General features: G+C 37.9%; 1 protein-coding gene across 1 annotated transcript in view; it reads right to left on the bottom strand.

The window, feature by feature from the left end:
• The window catches only part of RFC1 (replication factor C subunit 1), a 34524-nt gene that overhangs the window by 5132 nt on the left and 12424 nt on the right, over nt 1–16968 (bottom strand). The window contains exons 5-18 of the mRNA XM_014871039.2: nt 12348–12580; nt 11560–11634; nt 9759–9836; nt 9357–9441; nt 9028–9260; nt 7839–7946; nt 7162–7341; nt 6730–6834; nt 5337–5733; nt 4313–4422; nt 2859–2973; nt 1679–1767; nt 520–657; nt 23–118 (exon numbers count right to left, since the gene is read on the bottom strand). Coding sequence (XP_014726525.2) covers nt 23–118; nt 520–657; nt 1679–1767; nt 2859–2973; nt 4313–4422; nt 5337–5733; nt 6730–6834; nt 7162–7341; nt 7839–7946; nt 9028–9260; nt 9357–9441; nt 9759–9836; nt 11560–11634; nt 12348–12580 — 2042 coding nt within the window. The remainder of the gene's footprint in view (nt 1–22; nt 119–519; nt 658–1678; nt 1768–2858; nt 2974–4312; nt 4423–5336; nt 5734–6729; nt 6835–7161; nt 7342–7838; nt 7947–9027; nt 9261–9356; nt 9442–9758; nt 9837–11559; nt 11635–12347; nt 12581–16968) is intronic.

Here is a 16968-nt window from a genome sequence, read left to right on the forward strand (position 1 = left end):
CTGATGCTGAATGGGTACTGACCTGTCTGATGTCCTGATTTGCTGCCAGGATTATCTCTTGCATAGCAGGTGGGGGAATTTTTAAACCTTCTTTGTATGCAATAGACATCATGGCACCCTGTAATCACAATTAAGAAACTGTCACTAGAGAATTCCTTTGAATTCTTCTCCTCAGCAGAGCATACTGACACATCTGAGAACTGTGTATTTTACTAAATTTTTTAAGTACACATACCTCAAATTTTCTCTCATATACGTAAACCATCATTTACCATTGGTGTAAAAAAGAGCATGTTCATTTATAAAAAACCATTTTGGATATATTCTTGAGACAGAAAGCTAAAATCTAAAAGGCTTTGGGAAGAAAAAAAACCACCTCGGATAATTCATTCTGAAAAGCAGTTACTCACTGAGATGATCCAATAAATGGTGTATACAATTCTGAATAAATTCTGCCACATGAAAACTCAAGTTACTGATGGTAATTCAGTGCAGTCCATCAAGCCAGAGCCTACTTACTTTGATCTGCTCTAGACGAGGTCTCTGAAAACGAAGATCCAAACAGTAGTGGACCAAGGAGCGCATTTTAGGATGGTTGCGATCGTTGCACATACAAATGATGGGTATCTTCGTGTGTCGGATCAAAGCAATCAACTCCTGTAATTTAAACACGTCACAGTTACATCAGATAACCTGGATAAAAACAAAATAGAATGTCATACCAAGCAGCATTAGTCCCTGCCTTAAATCAGATCCTTGACAGGTGCCAAGTCCATAACACTCCTCCTGGTGTAATCACATTTCTACACAGTGCAAACTTAGCCCTTTGCCTACATTTTTCACTTGCTGTTCTATTCAGCTGCAAGAGATCTGCTGCCTACTCATTTCCACTGTCTACTTCCAGCAATTATGTTTGGAGCTGTCTTCAAGAAGCAATGAAGACCAATAGCCTAGACTACAGCTGCCCACCTGCAGAACTAGACTCATTTCTCCACAGGCCACTTTGATCTGACTTATGCTCAGAGGGAGAACACAGCTGTCTAAGCTGCACCCTGCCACAAAGAATGAGAAAGCAGAAAGTAAAAAGATCAGCTCATCCCTGCTCCAAGAGGCTTCATATTTTTTAGGCTTGCCAGAACAAACTTTGCTAGCTGTAATGAAGGTGAAATTCAGCTCAGTTTCATTCCTTCAATGGAAATAGCTGCACCTGACCTAAAAATCTGTATGCTCTTTACCGTCTAAGCACTGCACATGACTACAGGAAATCCTCAGAAGCTAAAACTGGAGCTACTAAAGAGAACAAAGGATGCTGCTGCCCATGCCACACATTAGTTACTCAGTGTTACTGCCTATGCAAAAGAACAACAGTCCCAGCCAGTTTATGAACCTCCCACTGCATGGAGATGGCAGAGAGACCTTAGGATAAATGTACCTCTTCTGAAATGCACACACTCAAGGTCATCACTCCAGGCTGCTTCTACACAAGTACCCTTTTTGCCCCTCTACCAATGCACAATTCTTACACAAAGACAGCCTTCTAAAACACATCAGACTGTACATTGCACAGAGTTTATGGACCATGGGTTGAGGACAGTAGAGTGGCTTGACTATTTTGTGCTATATTTTTATGGCACACACTCTTGTCAATGGCATTAGCTAGGAACTACAGTAGCTTCACCTGAATCCCTCCTCTGTCTTCATTGCCTGCCATACCATCCACTTCATCCATGATCAAAACATGTTTCCCGCTAACTGATGAAGATGCACCTGAAAATGAATATGGATAAGAAAATGAGATGGGAATAAAGGAGTCTTGCTCAATGCTAAGTAAGATAACCCCATCCTAGGCAACTGAGGTGGCCACTTGATCACATGAATCTATGTTCACAGATCAGACTATAACCTCATGTTACCTTGTTAGAAACAAGTTCCATGGAACAGATGAGCAACTGCAGAGTTCTTGAGTAGTTTGTGCAGATTAACAACTCATTCTATGAATAGCAGAATTTAATTCTAAATTGAAGAAGAAATGTAACATCTTACTACATGAACCCAATTCCTATTAGAGCCAGGTCCCTCCACCTGACAAGCAAGTGTCCTGGGGTGACTTTGTCATGTTGAATTGTATCCCCATTTGTCTGTTTAGCCCAGAAATAAGTTTTGTATCTTTAAGGCTGGATTTGAGAGTGAAGGAGTGGGGAGGAGAAGTGATGGAATGTCTGAGGTGGTTGTTTTCAAAACACAGAGATAGGAGATTCATTGTCTCATCTCCTGGACTGTGTCACCGTGGTGGACAGCAGAGAGAGCTCTCCTTTGCTTTTCGTTAGTTTCTGACTAACTGAAGCACAGAAGTTCCCCGGAAAGTTCTTTTTTCCTTTTTCCAGGAATCATTTGAACCTGCTCTGGACTGGGGACCCGGGGGAGCACCAGGAGCTCGCACCTGCGGCCACCGGGGCCAGGCCTGGACAGCGGCATTTTCCAGCGCCGGAGGGACTGAGAACAGACTGAGCCGAGCTACCACCCACAGGAGAGAGACTTTCTGAATTTGTCATCTCTTCAGAGCACTGAGAGGTTTTGTTGTTCGATACTGCGTTTTTTTTGTGCTGGGCAGTGCTGTGCCTGTTGAATAAAGAGGTTTTTTCCACTTCTCTCCGAGGAAATTTCTTCCCGAACCAGCTGGGGATGGGGCTACTCAGGTTCGCTTCCGCTGGCGGGGGCTTTGGAAGTTCTCTCCCAAATTTGCCCTAAACCAGGACAGCAAGGTAAATTCCTAACATTGTTGTGTAATAAGGAAGCTCTGTCTTTCCTCTAACCAGACCCTTAATAAAACAAAAATCTCCTCCCCACAACAGACGCACCAGAATAGAAGTCTTTGATGCTGGTGTTGTTAAGTGATTCAGCCACTACTTCCTTCAGACTGTTCTTGCTGCGAGTGTCGCTGGCATTCAGCTCTACGTAGCTGTACCCCAGTTCCTGGCCCAAACACATAAACCACAAAAAAAGTGAGAACACAGGTCAGTGAAAAATCATACAGCTTTAATTAGTTTCTTCCCTTATACTCCTTTTCTCCGGCAATTAAAAATCCATTTGTAGAAGAGACAGGTCCAAAAGAGAGTATTTTTGTTTTCGTGGTGCATTTTTTGTTGTGTTCTCTGAATTTGGTTTTTTTGTTTGTTTTGGGTTTTTTGGTTGGTTGGTTTTTGGAGGGTTTTTTGTTTTGTTTAGTTGGTTTTTGTTTGGTTTTAATTGAGGAGGATAGGGAAGTACTGGAGTCATGAAATTTTGAAAGATTAACAGAACTGCCAGCAGGGATAGAAACAGAGCTGTGAGCCAAGGCTGGCTAAGCGCCATGGTATTTCCAGCTGCATAACAAAGAAACATACCACAGGGCTCTGCAAGCTGCAGGAAAGAGAAGCTTTTAACTATTTAACAATAGGAAACACATGACTCCCCCAGCAACACTAACACTGCCTTCAGTCCCTGACACAACTTAACCCAGCTGCTCCTTTATCAGCAAACTCTCCTGCCAGAAGCAGCCAGAACACAGCACTGAGCACAGACAGCCTCGGTCTGTTTTGCTGGCATTTCCTGTGGAGCACAGAGAAATACTCTGCAGAGTCCTGGGGCAGCTAAGAGCAAGCCAGGCTGGAAATCAGAAACGGAAAAGACCATGATTTGAGAAAAAAAAATGAGCCCAAGATAGCACATTCACCTTTTCTAAAGGTCTAGTTCTAGGTGTGGCATGAACTTGTTAGCACAAAGCTCAAAGGCATGCAGTGGGGGAAGGGTGGGGGGGAAAGGATTCAGAATTACTCTATACAACAGATTTCTAAATTCAGATTTAGAAATGGACACGTAGCCCTGTCAATTTCTCTCATTCTAAAGTAGCATTTCAATTTAGAAGAAATCTGGGAAAGATCTCTGTTAGATATATAAAAACCATGACCTTAGGCTTTCAAAAAGCTTGCCAGAATTTGAATCCTGCTAAATTAAGTGCAAATATTCTCCAACTTGCAGAACTAGTCCTGAATGCCCACAATTTTGGAAAACCATTTCCAATTGTTCAACATACTGTGATATGCTTCTTCTCAATGTAACAGAAAGAAATGCAGACACTCATTGGTACCTTCTCACTTCGGACCTGATAAAGGTATGTAAACAGCCACATATTTTCACCTATAACCCTGTTCTGAGCAGGTGCAACCTGGTTGAGAGCAGACCCTGGTCATTCAGAGCACAACCACCCCACACACAGAATCAGAATTAATATGTAATAAAAAAGTGCTGGGAACAGCCATTACTATGAACTCACCTTACAAACCAAAGCAGCTGTAGTAGTTTTACCAACTCCAGGTGGACCAGAAAGTAATGCTGCTTTAAAGCCTGTCCCATCATCTTTGCTTCCAGCTTTACTGGGTTTTGCTAAAAAAAAAAAAAAAAAAAATTAAAAAAATTTAAAAATTACCTAGGTATGTAATTATAGAACAAACTGCATGCTCCTAAAGATATCAAGTATCATTGGAATTTTTCCTCATTTAAGGCCTGTTAAGAACATCCAAAGATGCAGACACAGCTGCATCCTAACCACTTGGGGAAAAGCAGCTTAAACCAGCTTACAGTTTATGACTTACAGTGATTTTGAACTGAAAAATATCAGAAAGTGCTATTAATGTAATACAACCATTTCAGCAACTTCCTCACAACCATATCATATACATAAAAACACAAAAACACCAAACCCACACACCACCACAAACAAATTAAGCCAAACCCCAAACACACCACACACAAAAACCTCACTATGGCTGAACTAAAACTTAAACCCTCTTTTAAACACAGAAAAACCTGTCTGTCTATAGGATGACAAACTGCCTACTTTCACACATGCACTTCTTGCCAAAGCCAGGACCTTGACAATTCATCCCTACACATGACAGCAGCCCTTTAGACGTGCTCTTATCCTGCATCTTCACTGTTGGCAGTGCCAAACCTATTTCCTCTTACTGAGGAGGAAATCACTATGCTCAATGCAAGGCCATTTTTAGATACATCACGGCTAGGATATTTTAAGGTTTTTTGTAAGAATGATACCTAAGACTTGGGGAAGAAATTGTTTTGAGACACATTTTTCTGCTCTTTTTTGAGGTGGGTAGTAAATGAAGAACTACTTTTAAAAAAAACCCTCAGGCTCAATTGCTGTTAAAAACACATCTGACTGCAGCCTTATTCCTGATTTCTAGAGCTGCTCTGCTATTACCCAGGCCCTCACTGGTCCAAGGAACCAAGGAGCAAGATTAGCATGAAACAACCCAGAGAAAATAAGCCAGGCCAGTCACCTTGTCCATCTTCCAAGGTGTTCTTGTGCCAATTTCTGAGCCATCGGAGCAGTTTATTGGCACAGCTTTGCTCACCCTGCTGTCCAATAATTGCCTTAAGAGATACAGGCTTGTATTTATCTACCCATAGCAATCTCTCTGTGCCATCCTCATTAACCTCAGAAACCAAGTTCCCCTCAGGTTTTGGGGCTTCTTTCTCCTCTACAGTCTGACGTTTAAAGTCCGTAAGTTTTCGAACAGCCGTAGCTTCTTTCTTGACAGATCTGATGGTATTTCCTTTTTCAGGAGTAGACTTGTATTTTTTATTATTAGCTTCCTTTTTGTAGGGGCTAAAATTCCTTTTTCCAGCTTCAGCTTTCTGTGGTGTCTTTTTGGGTTTTGACTCCACTTTCTTTGCCTTAGGAAAACAAAAAAGTTAAAAATAAATTAAAGAAAAAATTACAGTAAATAAAGAGGATATTTGTTTAAACAATTACAGAAGTGCTTAGAAAGTGACAAAGCTTATGTATTGATTAAAAAAACTTCAAGAGCAGATACAGAAATACTCTCTGAGAAATAAAGCACAGCTAAACACAATTGTCACCAGGTTCTGTAGTACAAACTACAAAAAAGAGACAGGAAGTGTTCTGGTCATTCCAAAAAGCAGTCCCTATTCATAAAGCCTGAGGCATCCTACAATGCTAAACTGATGACTGTCAAGTTGGAACAAATGGGTCAGACACCCTTGAAGCTCTTGCAAAACAACACTTGCAGAAGCTGTTCAGCCCAAAACAATTCAAAGGGAGCCAAAGTGATCAGCTAATAAGCTCAGAGTTGCTTTTCCCTGGGACACTAATGGCATCTTTGCATAAGTAAGTCATGTCTGTACTCAATGCACCACATGTTAGAGCTAACAGAGATTTTAGTAACATTCTATCAGCCACTACAACTTAAATTTAAATGTGCACAAAAAACTTGCTACCTCTTGTGTTGCCTGAAAAAAATCACCTTTAATATTCTTAATTCAAGTACTACATAAAGACAATATCTGTTATGTATACATATTCCTGGGCCTATCTGAGTACCATGTGGAATCAGTCACATTTACTACATTTACTTATTCCAAAGAATTAACGAATACTCCTTGTTTCAACCAATACCATATAAAGAAATGCAATTACCTGCTCTGTCAGGTACTCAAAATGCAGAATAATGTCAGAGTGGGAAAATAACCTTTAGCTCCCAAGTAGAGTCATTTGTCTTAAGCACAAACAAAAAATTTTCCCTTTTAACTTAGGTCAAACTGATGATTGTTGTGTTACTATTACTGGAACAGAAGACAAACTCCTTTCAATTATAAAACAAACCAAAGCAAAAAATAAACCCTAATCCCCTAAATTTATTATAGGCATACCTCTGTTTCAGCTGCCAGCTCATATTTGGACTTTTTGCCTGGCATAGTTCGAATAAGATCAAACAGACCATCCTCATCAATAACTTTTGTACCAAGAGCTGATGCCTGGAGCAAAAGAAAGAATTAAATGTGAAGTCAAGTTACATTAGGATTTACATAATTTATTTCAAAGTGTTTTCCAGTAAAAAACTACGACTAGGAATACAACAACAAGAAGAGTTTATTTTATATATATATATCTGTGTGTGTGCTGTATGTATGCACAGAAGTAAAAACAAAGCAAAGCCATAAACCACTTGGCAACTTTTCATTTTAAAAATGCACTTCATTGTTAGTACTGCATCTAGTTGCCAGGGATACAGGAAATTACCAGTTAAGAGATGAACAATTCAGTTTCACTTTGCCTTTGGCCAGGCACAGGAACACACTCACCTTCTCACATTTGGACTGGCCACAGTCTCGCCCCATCACCAGGTAATTTGTCTTCTTGCTGACGTTGCCAGTTACTTTTCCTCCATAACGTTCAATCAGAGACTTGGCCTCATCCCTCTCAATACACTCCAGAACACCAGTAATCACAAATGTCAGACCTTCCAAGCAGTTTTCAGCTCCCTGAGAACCAGAGCATTGCAGGAAATGCCATTACTAATACAATTCTACCAAATAGCTCTTAAGCATCAGCTATTTTAATGCTCTACCACACCAAGTACCCTATGAAACCCTGCAAATGAGATTATCATACCTAGCTAGGTAATAGTTCTAGAAGTTCAAATGGGAATAGCTACCAACAAAACTTCACAAATTGTTCTGACCATACTCTGTGCGTCAAGCATTGCTGTCACTCATTTGACTGACATGCTATCTTCAACTTTAAGACCAGCAATTATTTTTGATCATGACTTCCTAAACCAAGTTCTGAATATAAATTCTTTAGTACACTTCCTTACATTTTAGTCACTGCTTTGCTTATTAGGTTTTTCTAATACATTCTTCCAGTGGGAAATAAATACCAGTCTTTAAACAGTTAAGTTGATACTTACTAAACCACTTACAACAGTAGGTCTACCAAACACTCCACTTCCTATATAGAATCCTGTAGCCAAACTCACCTGAGGTATCTCTTTGGAACCCAGTGCTTTTGGACCCTCACGATTAAGGAAGCTTCGGTAAGCTTGGTAATTGTTTCGCTTCTTTTCAGAGTCCTCAGGACTTATAGACTGGGTCAGGAGAGGGGAAAAAATTAACATACATATTACATATATAAAAACAGCAAAATAAACCCAAGCTTCACAGTCTAAAATATTTTCATGCACCAAAGGAAAAGCAAGTTCTAATAAGTTCTAGTTCTTGTTTTTAATAAATTAACATGCAATACTGAAGCTTGCTCTGCTTTTGGTGCTTGTGTTGAAGTGTTTTTTCTTTTTCCTTTAAAAATATTTCAAAAATATGAGAGTTTTAAAAAATATATACCCATTCTTTATTGTCAGGTTTCTGTAGATTCGTCTATTGCACATGTACATGCTCACTTAACTAATAAATTGTCACTTTAAATTCACATCCTATTTAATTTGCGATCTACACTTACACAGATATAGAAATCCTACGAAGTAGACTTTAAGAGACACTTAAACTTCTTAATCAGTAAACAACTATTAAAAACTCACCTCAAAAGGAGGTGCAGGCTCTCCCTTCTAATTACAACTGTTATTCAATTGTCAAAATGGGGCACTTTGTACTGTATTATTAAAAAGTACATTCTAATGTTGCCAATAACTGCCAGCGTTCAACAAATAGTTATTGAATCAGATAAAAAACCCAAACTCTATTCCTACATGGTGCGTCAATAATAAAAAAAAAACCAGGAGACTAGGGAGAGAAATATAAACCTTTAAACAATGTCACCTATCATTCTAACCACAGAACAGATCCTCAAGGTCACCACACTCACATCAGTAAGTTTTCACTAAGTAAGCATCAAAACTCCTGCATTCTGTTTTCCACCAAAGTTAAATAAGAGAAAGCACAGAACTGATTTTGCAGTGTACCTGCACGCCTTAACAGGCATTAGAGAACCTGAGGTCCTTCATCTGTTTAATTTACACTTTGCCAGATAATTTTTTCCACATAGTTTTACAACTGCTGTAAGGAAAGAACTTAGAGTTTTACCAGAATTCAAATCCTTAAAAGCTGCCCAGGAGATTCAAAGTACCAAGTCACAACAGTGACACCTATAATAAATTAAAACTATTTTCCTGCAAATTCCACCAAGACATCTAAATAAATTTTGACAGCTCCTACCTCAGTCTTCTTGGGAGAAACTTTCTCCTTCTTTGGTGTTGTGTTCTCTTCTTTCCCTGAAGCTGCTTTTTCTCTTGACAGTGAATTTTGAGCACCTCTTTCCTTTTCAGCAATCTCTTCTTTTTTACCATCAGATGATTGTGGGGATACACGAGAACCTTTCAACTGTTCAGATTTAGTTTGTGACTTTGCAGAGTAATTCTTGGCTGCATTAGGTGAGTCTGTTGCTTTCACTTAAAAGCAGGAAGAGGGAGAAGAGCTCATATATTAAAAATGTATCTCATTAGTATTATGAATTAGTGCAATGCTTTTCAGTTTCTGTGTCCTACCTCTTTCTGACTGCTTATATCCTGCAGTTGTATTAGGGCTGCTGTTGATGCTCAGTACTGTTTGCTCTCCTGTATCTTTCCGAGCCTAAGTAAATACACAATGCCAAAGTCAGGGATGTGTGTCCCAAGCTACCACTGAGACAGAGCAACACACTTCACTTAATTGTGACTAGAACTTAAAATACCATCCCAACAGAGGTATCCAGCAGATTAGGCAGGACACTCTTTACTGAGCAAGGAAAAGCCAGAAGGGAAGTATAAAAAGTGAGAATGCTATTTCCATGAAAACACTTTCCTGCTGTATTTAATGCATTTGTATGGAAGTCTCAAAACAAAGGTGTCTAAGTAAGAACACCCCCAGCAGTGCAACTCCTAAAAGCTTAAGTTTAAAAAGAATTCAACCTTTTTCTTCTGTGGTGTTTCATCCAACATGGCCAGAGTTCTAGCAAATTCTTCGTCTTCATGCAGCTGTCTCTCCAGCTGAAAGAAAATTTTTTAAAAATATTTTTAGGCTAATGCTAAACAAGTTCTAACTCTAGTATATTTTTAAAAAACTCTAACCAAGCACATAGCTAGAAAAAGGGTGTCCTACCAGAAGCAAATAAATTTCTGGAAATGGCACTGAAGAATTACTTGTTTCCCCTAGAAAGCAAGACTAGTTAAATCTACTGAGAAAAACTGATTTCTTGCACTAGAAACATTATTATGCCTGTATAAGCTGTTTTCGTATTTTGTATTGTTTGTGTACCCTTTTAAGTAATCAAACTTTGAAGGCAGCACCTTGTAACAGCCTGCAACAAGATGCAACGTGTTGGCTTTATCAGTAGTAGTCACAAAAGACAAGTAGCAACAATGCCTATTAAAAATTATGATGTCACCAGAATGAATGTTCAATTCTCAATTACTACTAGCAACACATATATATATTAAAAAAAAAAAAATCTGTTTTGGAGAATTTAACTACTGCCCTTAGCCCTGCTCTTAGTGTCAGTTCTATTTACTTTAGGGAACCAAATATACTTTAACTTTCTATTATTTATACTCATACAACTGATTTTCTCTGACAGAAAAACCAGTAAGAACAAACAGTGCAGACATCTGTGAAAGTTACTTATTACTTGTCAAAAAACCCACCAAAGTCAGTTTGGTTTCATTTTTATTCTACTTAACAACATAAACCTGAAATCTCCAGTGATAGCTGATCCTTCAGTTACCTTTCCTGTCCAATATGGTGCCTTGGGGAAAACCATTTCTACTCATGAATAGTGTTCAATATTGCCAATAAATACTGACCATTGTTTCAACAAGAGAACAACAAAATTACTTTACATAATTAAAATCCAACATGCCACGCTCTAAGATCCCAAGAGATGACTTTATAAAACCAGTATGCCACAGCCATCGTTTGTATGTGTCCCTGTACCTTCCCTGTGTGAGAAAGGCCAGTAACCACCAAATGCAAAGCAGACTGAGGCAGAGATACACCTGAGATAAAGTACTTTGATGCACAGAAACTCTTGACTGTTATAGATAAGATTAGTTCAAATGAGAGACATCATCTTATTTTTCCTGACAGGTTAAGTTTCTAGTAGGGTAAAGTTGGATTCATTTACTCTCATCCTTACCTTCAGAGGTGCAGATTTGTCTGTACAATCTACTTATTTCAAACAATACTCAATATTACAAATATACATGGGAAATCAAATTTTTCCAAAAGCAAGGAAATATGTGTAAATGTACCTTCCCCTCATATTAGTACTGATTCAAATAGGAAAGTTCAAGACATGTAAGGGTTATTCACATTTTTCTCAACTATAAGAAAATTCAGAAGACAAGTAAAACATCATGGATGGCTTAATTTTTCACTCCAGAGAATAAAAAAAAATATAACACCATCAAAATACTACCAAAAGATGGGGAAGCACAAAGTGAATTCTGTGTGAAAGGCAGGATTATTAGAAGCACATCAGCTGCACAGAGAAAGTCTGCATAGAGAGAAAACAGATTAAGTGATACATTCTATTTACATAACTGAAATAATGCCTATAAAAATAACTGTGTGACCAGGCCTGCACACATTGCTGAATTTCATTACACTTAGGTTTTCCAGGTATGGTATAGCTATCTTAATTTCTTAAGGATAAACAATTTTAAGTTAAACAAACCGCTCTGATACAGAGCATAAAATTTGTAGAACTTTTACCTCTGAATCTTCTTCAAGCTGCAGTTGCCTAGCAATGGCCTCATCATCTAGTGTGCTGTCTCTGCTCTGTGAAGGCTATATTAAAGAAAAAAAGACCAACCATTTAATTGCCCCATTATTATGTCAATTATGATAATTTAATATGCAGAGATTCCTTCTGTATGCTTCTAGAAAAAGACTATGAATGAGATATACAGCATTAATTTCTAGCTCTCTAACCTAAACACTATTAAACAAGGTTATTTTCAAGGGATTTTATTATTCAAAACAAGACCATGCTATAATATAAGTATCTCAACTCTTCAAACAGTGCTGAACATCTCTGAAGCTATCACAGTTGGCCCACTTGAAAAATACATCAATAACTACACTGAGAATTTTTATACTTTACTTGTGCTTTGTTATTCCATGAATATGTGTGCCATAAAGCTTGGGAAAACAACCTTATTCCTCCCTTCCTGCTTGCCCTCAACCCTCAAATATAAGCTATCCCTTCCACTCACTAACCTCAGAAAACTTAATGGGATTCAAGAAAAGTCACTTGAGAAGGGGTAATAGGGAAACACTCACTTTGTGCTATCTTATCAAACATAGAAATGCTACTCCAAACTTGAATTTGAGGACTCAATGTCCACACATGGATCATCAGAGCTCAGCTTCTATGTGGGTGATTATTACTAAATAACACGAGGTAGGAGCAGCAGTTAAACACTTCCTTGCAGCCAAACTGTTCACTTTGAGCTGCCATCAGACACACAGGATGTTCCCAAAGGAACATCAACACTCACCTCTTTCCTTTTACTTGCTACCAGTTTCTTTTCTGAGCGTTGGACACTCCTTGTCCCAAAGAAGTCAAGCGCAGAGGTGGGAGTCTGTTTCACTGGAGAGAGGGGTTTGACTTTAGCTTGTGGTTTTACCACTTCTTTTTTAACAGTATTTGTTCCTGGACAACCAACCACTGACGTCCCGTTCTCCTTTGGTTTCAGGGAAATTCTTTCGCTGGCAAAATCATCATCTTCATCTAAACACAAAGAGAATTCCATTACTTCTGGTACATGGAACTCAAGTTCTAATAACGGAGCTGCCAAGAGAACTATTTTGGCACATTACATCAACTCAGATCCTAAAAACATGCTACAGGCATTCAGAAGTTTTTTGAAAAAAAGGCTGAGTTGCACAACACATAGTATTTAACAACTTTAATAGCATAACTCAAGTCTGAACAGATTCAGTACTGAAATAACAACACATTTGTTACTTGTGCTCATACATTACCTCTCAATTAGAGAGTTCAGAAGGAATGCCTTCCCTTCTTAAATGAGGAAAACAATAAAGATCTAGACAGAAATTTGAACCCTCTCCTTAATGAATGAATGTCAAATTGAACAGCACAACTCTTCCTTCCTTTTATGTGAAGCACAAAGGCACATTTATTTTATTACTTTATAGTATTCATCAACAAAGCAGCTAATACAGGCTTTGTAGACATGTATTCTTAATAATCTCTCCATCTTACATTACAAACCAAGGAAAAATATCAGAGTATTTTCTTGACAAAAAAGGATTCTTGGGTAAGCTTCCTAATTATTTATAAAGTATTGCTCACAGCTTATAAATGTTTTAGCAAAAACATTGCGATGCCATTTTTTCTTTTATTTCCTTTTTAAGAGATTCAATGAGCTCTCTACATCTCTGCACTTAAGCACACTCTCCTTCCAGTACAGTCAAAACCAACTCAAAGAAATGCAACAATTTCACAGAACACAGAAATCAGATGAGGTCAGAAAGACAAAATGGATTTTTCAGTTTGAAAGGAGGAGGAAAAGTGGCATACACATAAGAATTAGCCCCTAGACCACCAAACAAAATTTTAATCTCTCCTTTTCACACTCTTCTCTAATAACCAGGACATGGTCTGGCCAGCAATGAAAAAGAAAGAGGGTGTGATGGCCATTTATTCATTCTGAACCCAAACTTTTCATCCAATCAATCAATCAATCAATCAAAAATGAATACCAAAGACTTCAAAGAGTTTTATGTCATGTTATGAAGTCTTACTGACAGTTATACAATTAAACTGTCTCACTGAGGCATACCAAATCCCACATGTATCACTGCCATGTGATTAATACAACAGCACACAAGGCAAACATCACTGGACAAACTTCTGACTCATGATAAAACCACCATCTTTGTGAATTCTTCTACAAACTCAAGGTGAGCAAATAAACTGAGAGAAAATCCCCAAAATTAACATTAGACACACTAAAAAAGCAGGGGAAAGATTAGAGAGGAACAGAAACAGAGGCAGTTTTATTTGCATGCCTCTAACTGAAGTCTAGTTTTACTTTTCTCAAAATAGAGATGTTTTAGACAATCACCTCAACATATCATAAACACAGATTGTTCTAAACATCTGGTTTTTTTAACAGAATTTAAATTGACAGCATGATCACAAAAACATGCTCCTTTTTCCAGCAACCTCTAATTTAAGTCCCCATATTTCTTTTCATACAAAAATTTTTCTTAGCACTTCCCTAAGTTTAGAAGATGTTACATGTCTGTCATCTCTTATTTTTGTTGCATTCTAGACAAAGATGGAGGGAAACAATTATTTTTTATTTCACCTGTTCTCAACAGATGGCAGTGTTTTAGAGTGCTTTAGGCATCAGCCAGAGCTTGCTGCTACTGAGCACTTACTAGGCAGAATATAATGAGAACCAAGCAGGATTCCACCTATTGCTGGGAGAGAAAGTTCAGAGAGGAAAAAAACTAACACAAAGATGCATCTGTAAGGGGGTAAATTGGTTCAGCAGTTAAATTCAGAATGCCTGAAGATAAAAATTTAGCCAAGAGAAAATAGCATTTCAGCCAACTCAATTCACAAAGCAATATATGGAAGAGAAAATTCAATCTCAGGCCCTCAGCTGGCAGCAGCAAGTTTCACACGAAGCTAAAAGCTTTACTATTCTCAACACAATTTATTTTCCCAGTGCAGCAGTAAATGCTCTTCTGCCATTTAGCTCAATTTAACAAACTATGATTTATCAGGGAGATTTGGACACTAGATGCTGTAGACTCCTAATTTATGATAGTTTCAACTCTGAATAGGAGATTGATAATATCAAACAATTTCAAGAATATTTCTTTCAAAATTTTCAGTTTAACAAAAAAAAAAAACCACTTCTGCAGGAGTAAAACATACTGTTAGTGTAATAACATAGATGCAATTACATTTATTTGTCTTAAGATTATACAAAATCATGTTCTGCCCCCCTGCTCCCAGCTTTTCTTAAACTAAAGACTGCTCAGTGCTAAAAAAGAATTTTTACTTATCATTACTGTTATCAGAAGATCTGTATGCAATATTGATTTTTTTCATTATTCACTCATAACCATAAATAGCAATAAAACCCAACAGGATATTGCTTTCTCTTAAGCAGAAAGAAGTAGAGTAAATACAATTGGATTTTAATTAAGAATATATGGACTCAAGTCATTTATGAAGCCAGTACTACATATTATCAATAGGCAGAACTTGGGTTTAATTATGTTGTTCCAAGAAATAACAGGATTAGAAGCATTTACTGACTGCAAGCAGTGGCTGAAGACAGACAAGAGACTCACTTATGAACTTTCACTGATAAATGCAAATAAAGAAAACGGAGAATGAGAACATGGAAGTGGTCATTAGGAAACAAAACCAGCCTGATTCTATTCAGAGGGTTTCAAAAGAGGCTTTAGGGGACTGACACTCAGGCTACAGTTTCATCCCAGGTATGGGAAATTCATAAACATATAACAAATTCACCTGATCTCCAGGCACTCCCCTTATTTCAAGTACTAATAAACACCAACTTTTTCAGCAAAACCTTAACACTTTTCCTGGAAACAAAGTGCTCCCTCCCACACACCTACTGCCACAGAAGTGAACAGCAAAGTTAATCAGCTGCACACTTCCAGTCTCCTTACAAGCACGAAGGCAACTTCATTTACAGTTCTGAAAATGCCAAGAGTCATACTTGGCTGTTGCACTCATCAGGTCAATATTTCTCAACACATGATCTGCAAAATGAAAAATATGTGTTCTTATTCATACAAGCAAGTCAGTAATTTGTGGAAAATACAAGTGAAAATTTAGTTCTTAACTTGTAAAAATTGTAGATTAATTGCATTCTTATAGCAGTTGATGGGCAAACCTTGAGATAGCCTTACACAAGGGCATGAACTTCACCAAGAAATAGGAATAAATTTTATCATCAACTAGATGACTTTTCTGTCTGACTTTTTTTGTAAAACCTTTCTATAGCAGAACATAACTATTCCAAGAACAGTATCTCCTGTTGATGCATTTTTGTGTGCTAGATAATGAAAAAAATATCTTGAACATACACTTCCTTATTTTTTCCAGGATCAGCTCAGAACTACAAACACAAAGACTATATATTCCAGTTGAGGCTTCTGGAAATCGAGTACATGTGACAAGAGAAAGCTAATCATGTGACCAATGGAACACACAGGCAGTGACAATCAGGAGATTGCTTTTAATTATTTTGTATGCAAACACTTCACATGAAGCAGGGATCTATTATGCCAGGCAATGTAGGAGGACAAACTTCCCTAGCAACAAACAACTGCCATCCTGGGGGTTTTAAGAGCTGTTCCATGACGTTAAAGCACAGCTGGCTTTCATTTTATATACCGTTCCAGCAGGAGCACAATTACGTTAATAAACCAATGCCAGCAGGTCACTTGTAACTCCTTGTTATTCCTCTTCCTCCTTCCTACCCTCACTCTTTCTCAAGAGTTTCACCTGTTGATTACTGAGCATCTGTGGTTGTTCCCTAACTGAGGCTGATGAAAATTACTTTGGCTGTTTTAAACATAAATTCAGATCCTTTTAAAAGGCTTGGGTACAGGAATTACCTCAGCCAATCTAAAAAGGGACAAATCTATCGTAAGCAGGGACAATGGCAACAAGCAGCATAGGACAGATTCTCAGAGGGCCTTCAGAACAACGTATTTAATTATTATTTCTGTACTGTTGAGTAGCTCATCACTAGAGAATATAATTCCCTAGTTCCTATTCTATTTAGGATACAAAATATTTGAGGCAGGGGCAGCCTCTTACTACAATGTCATAAAACCAACTCCAAATACAGGCAGGGCATCTACAGACAATAAATAATTTGTACTTATTATGATGTATGTTGAATGGCATTTGTAGACTACTACATAAGGATTTTTGTATGGAGCTAAAGGACTACATCCTAAAATCATTAAATCTACATTACTTGTAAAAAATGATAACTCTGGACATTTTTCAGTTTCAATGACACCTTTTCTGCCCAAGTACTTAAAACACTTCCTATCCTACAGAACCTGCCATCTCTAGCAACAGGCGTTGCT

This window comes from Sturnus vulgaris, chromosome 4, assembly GCF_052056855.1.
Source record: "Sturnus vulgaris isolate bStuVul1 chromosome 4, bStuVul1.hap1, whole genome shotgun sequence".
In the NCBI taxonomy this organism is placed as follows: domain Eukaryota; kingdom Metazoa; phylum Chordata; class Aves; order Passeriformes; family Sturnidae; genus Sturnus; species Sturnus vulgaris.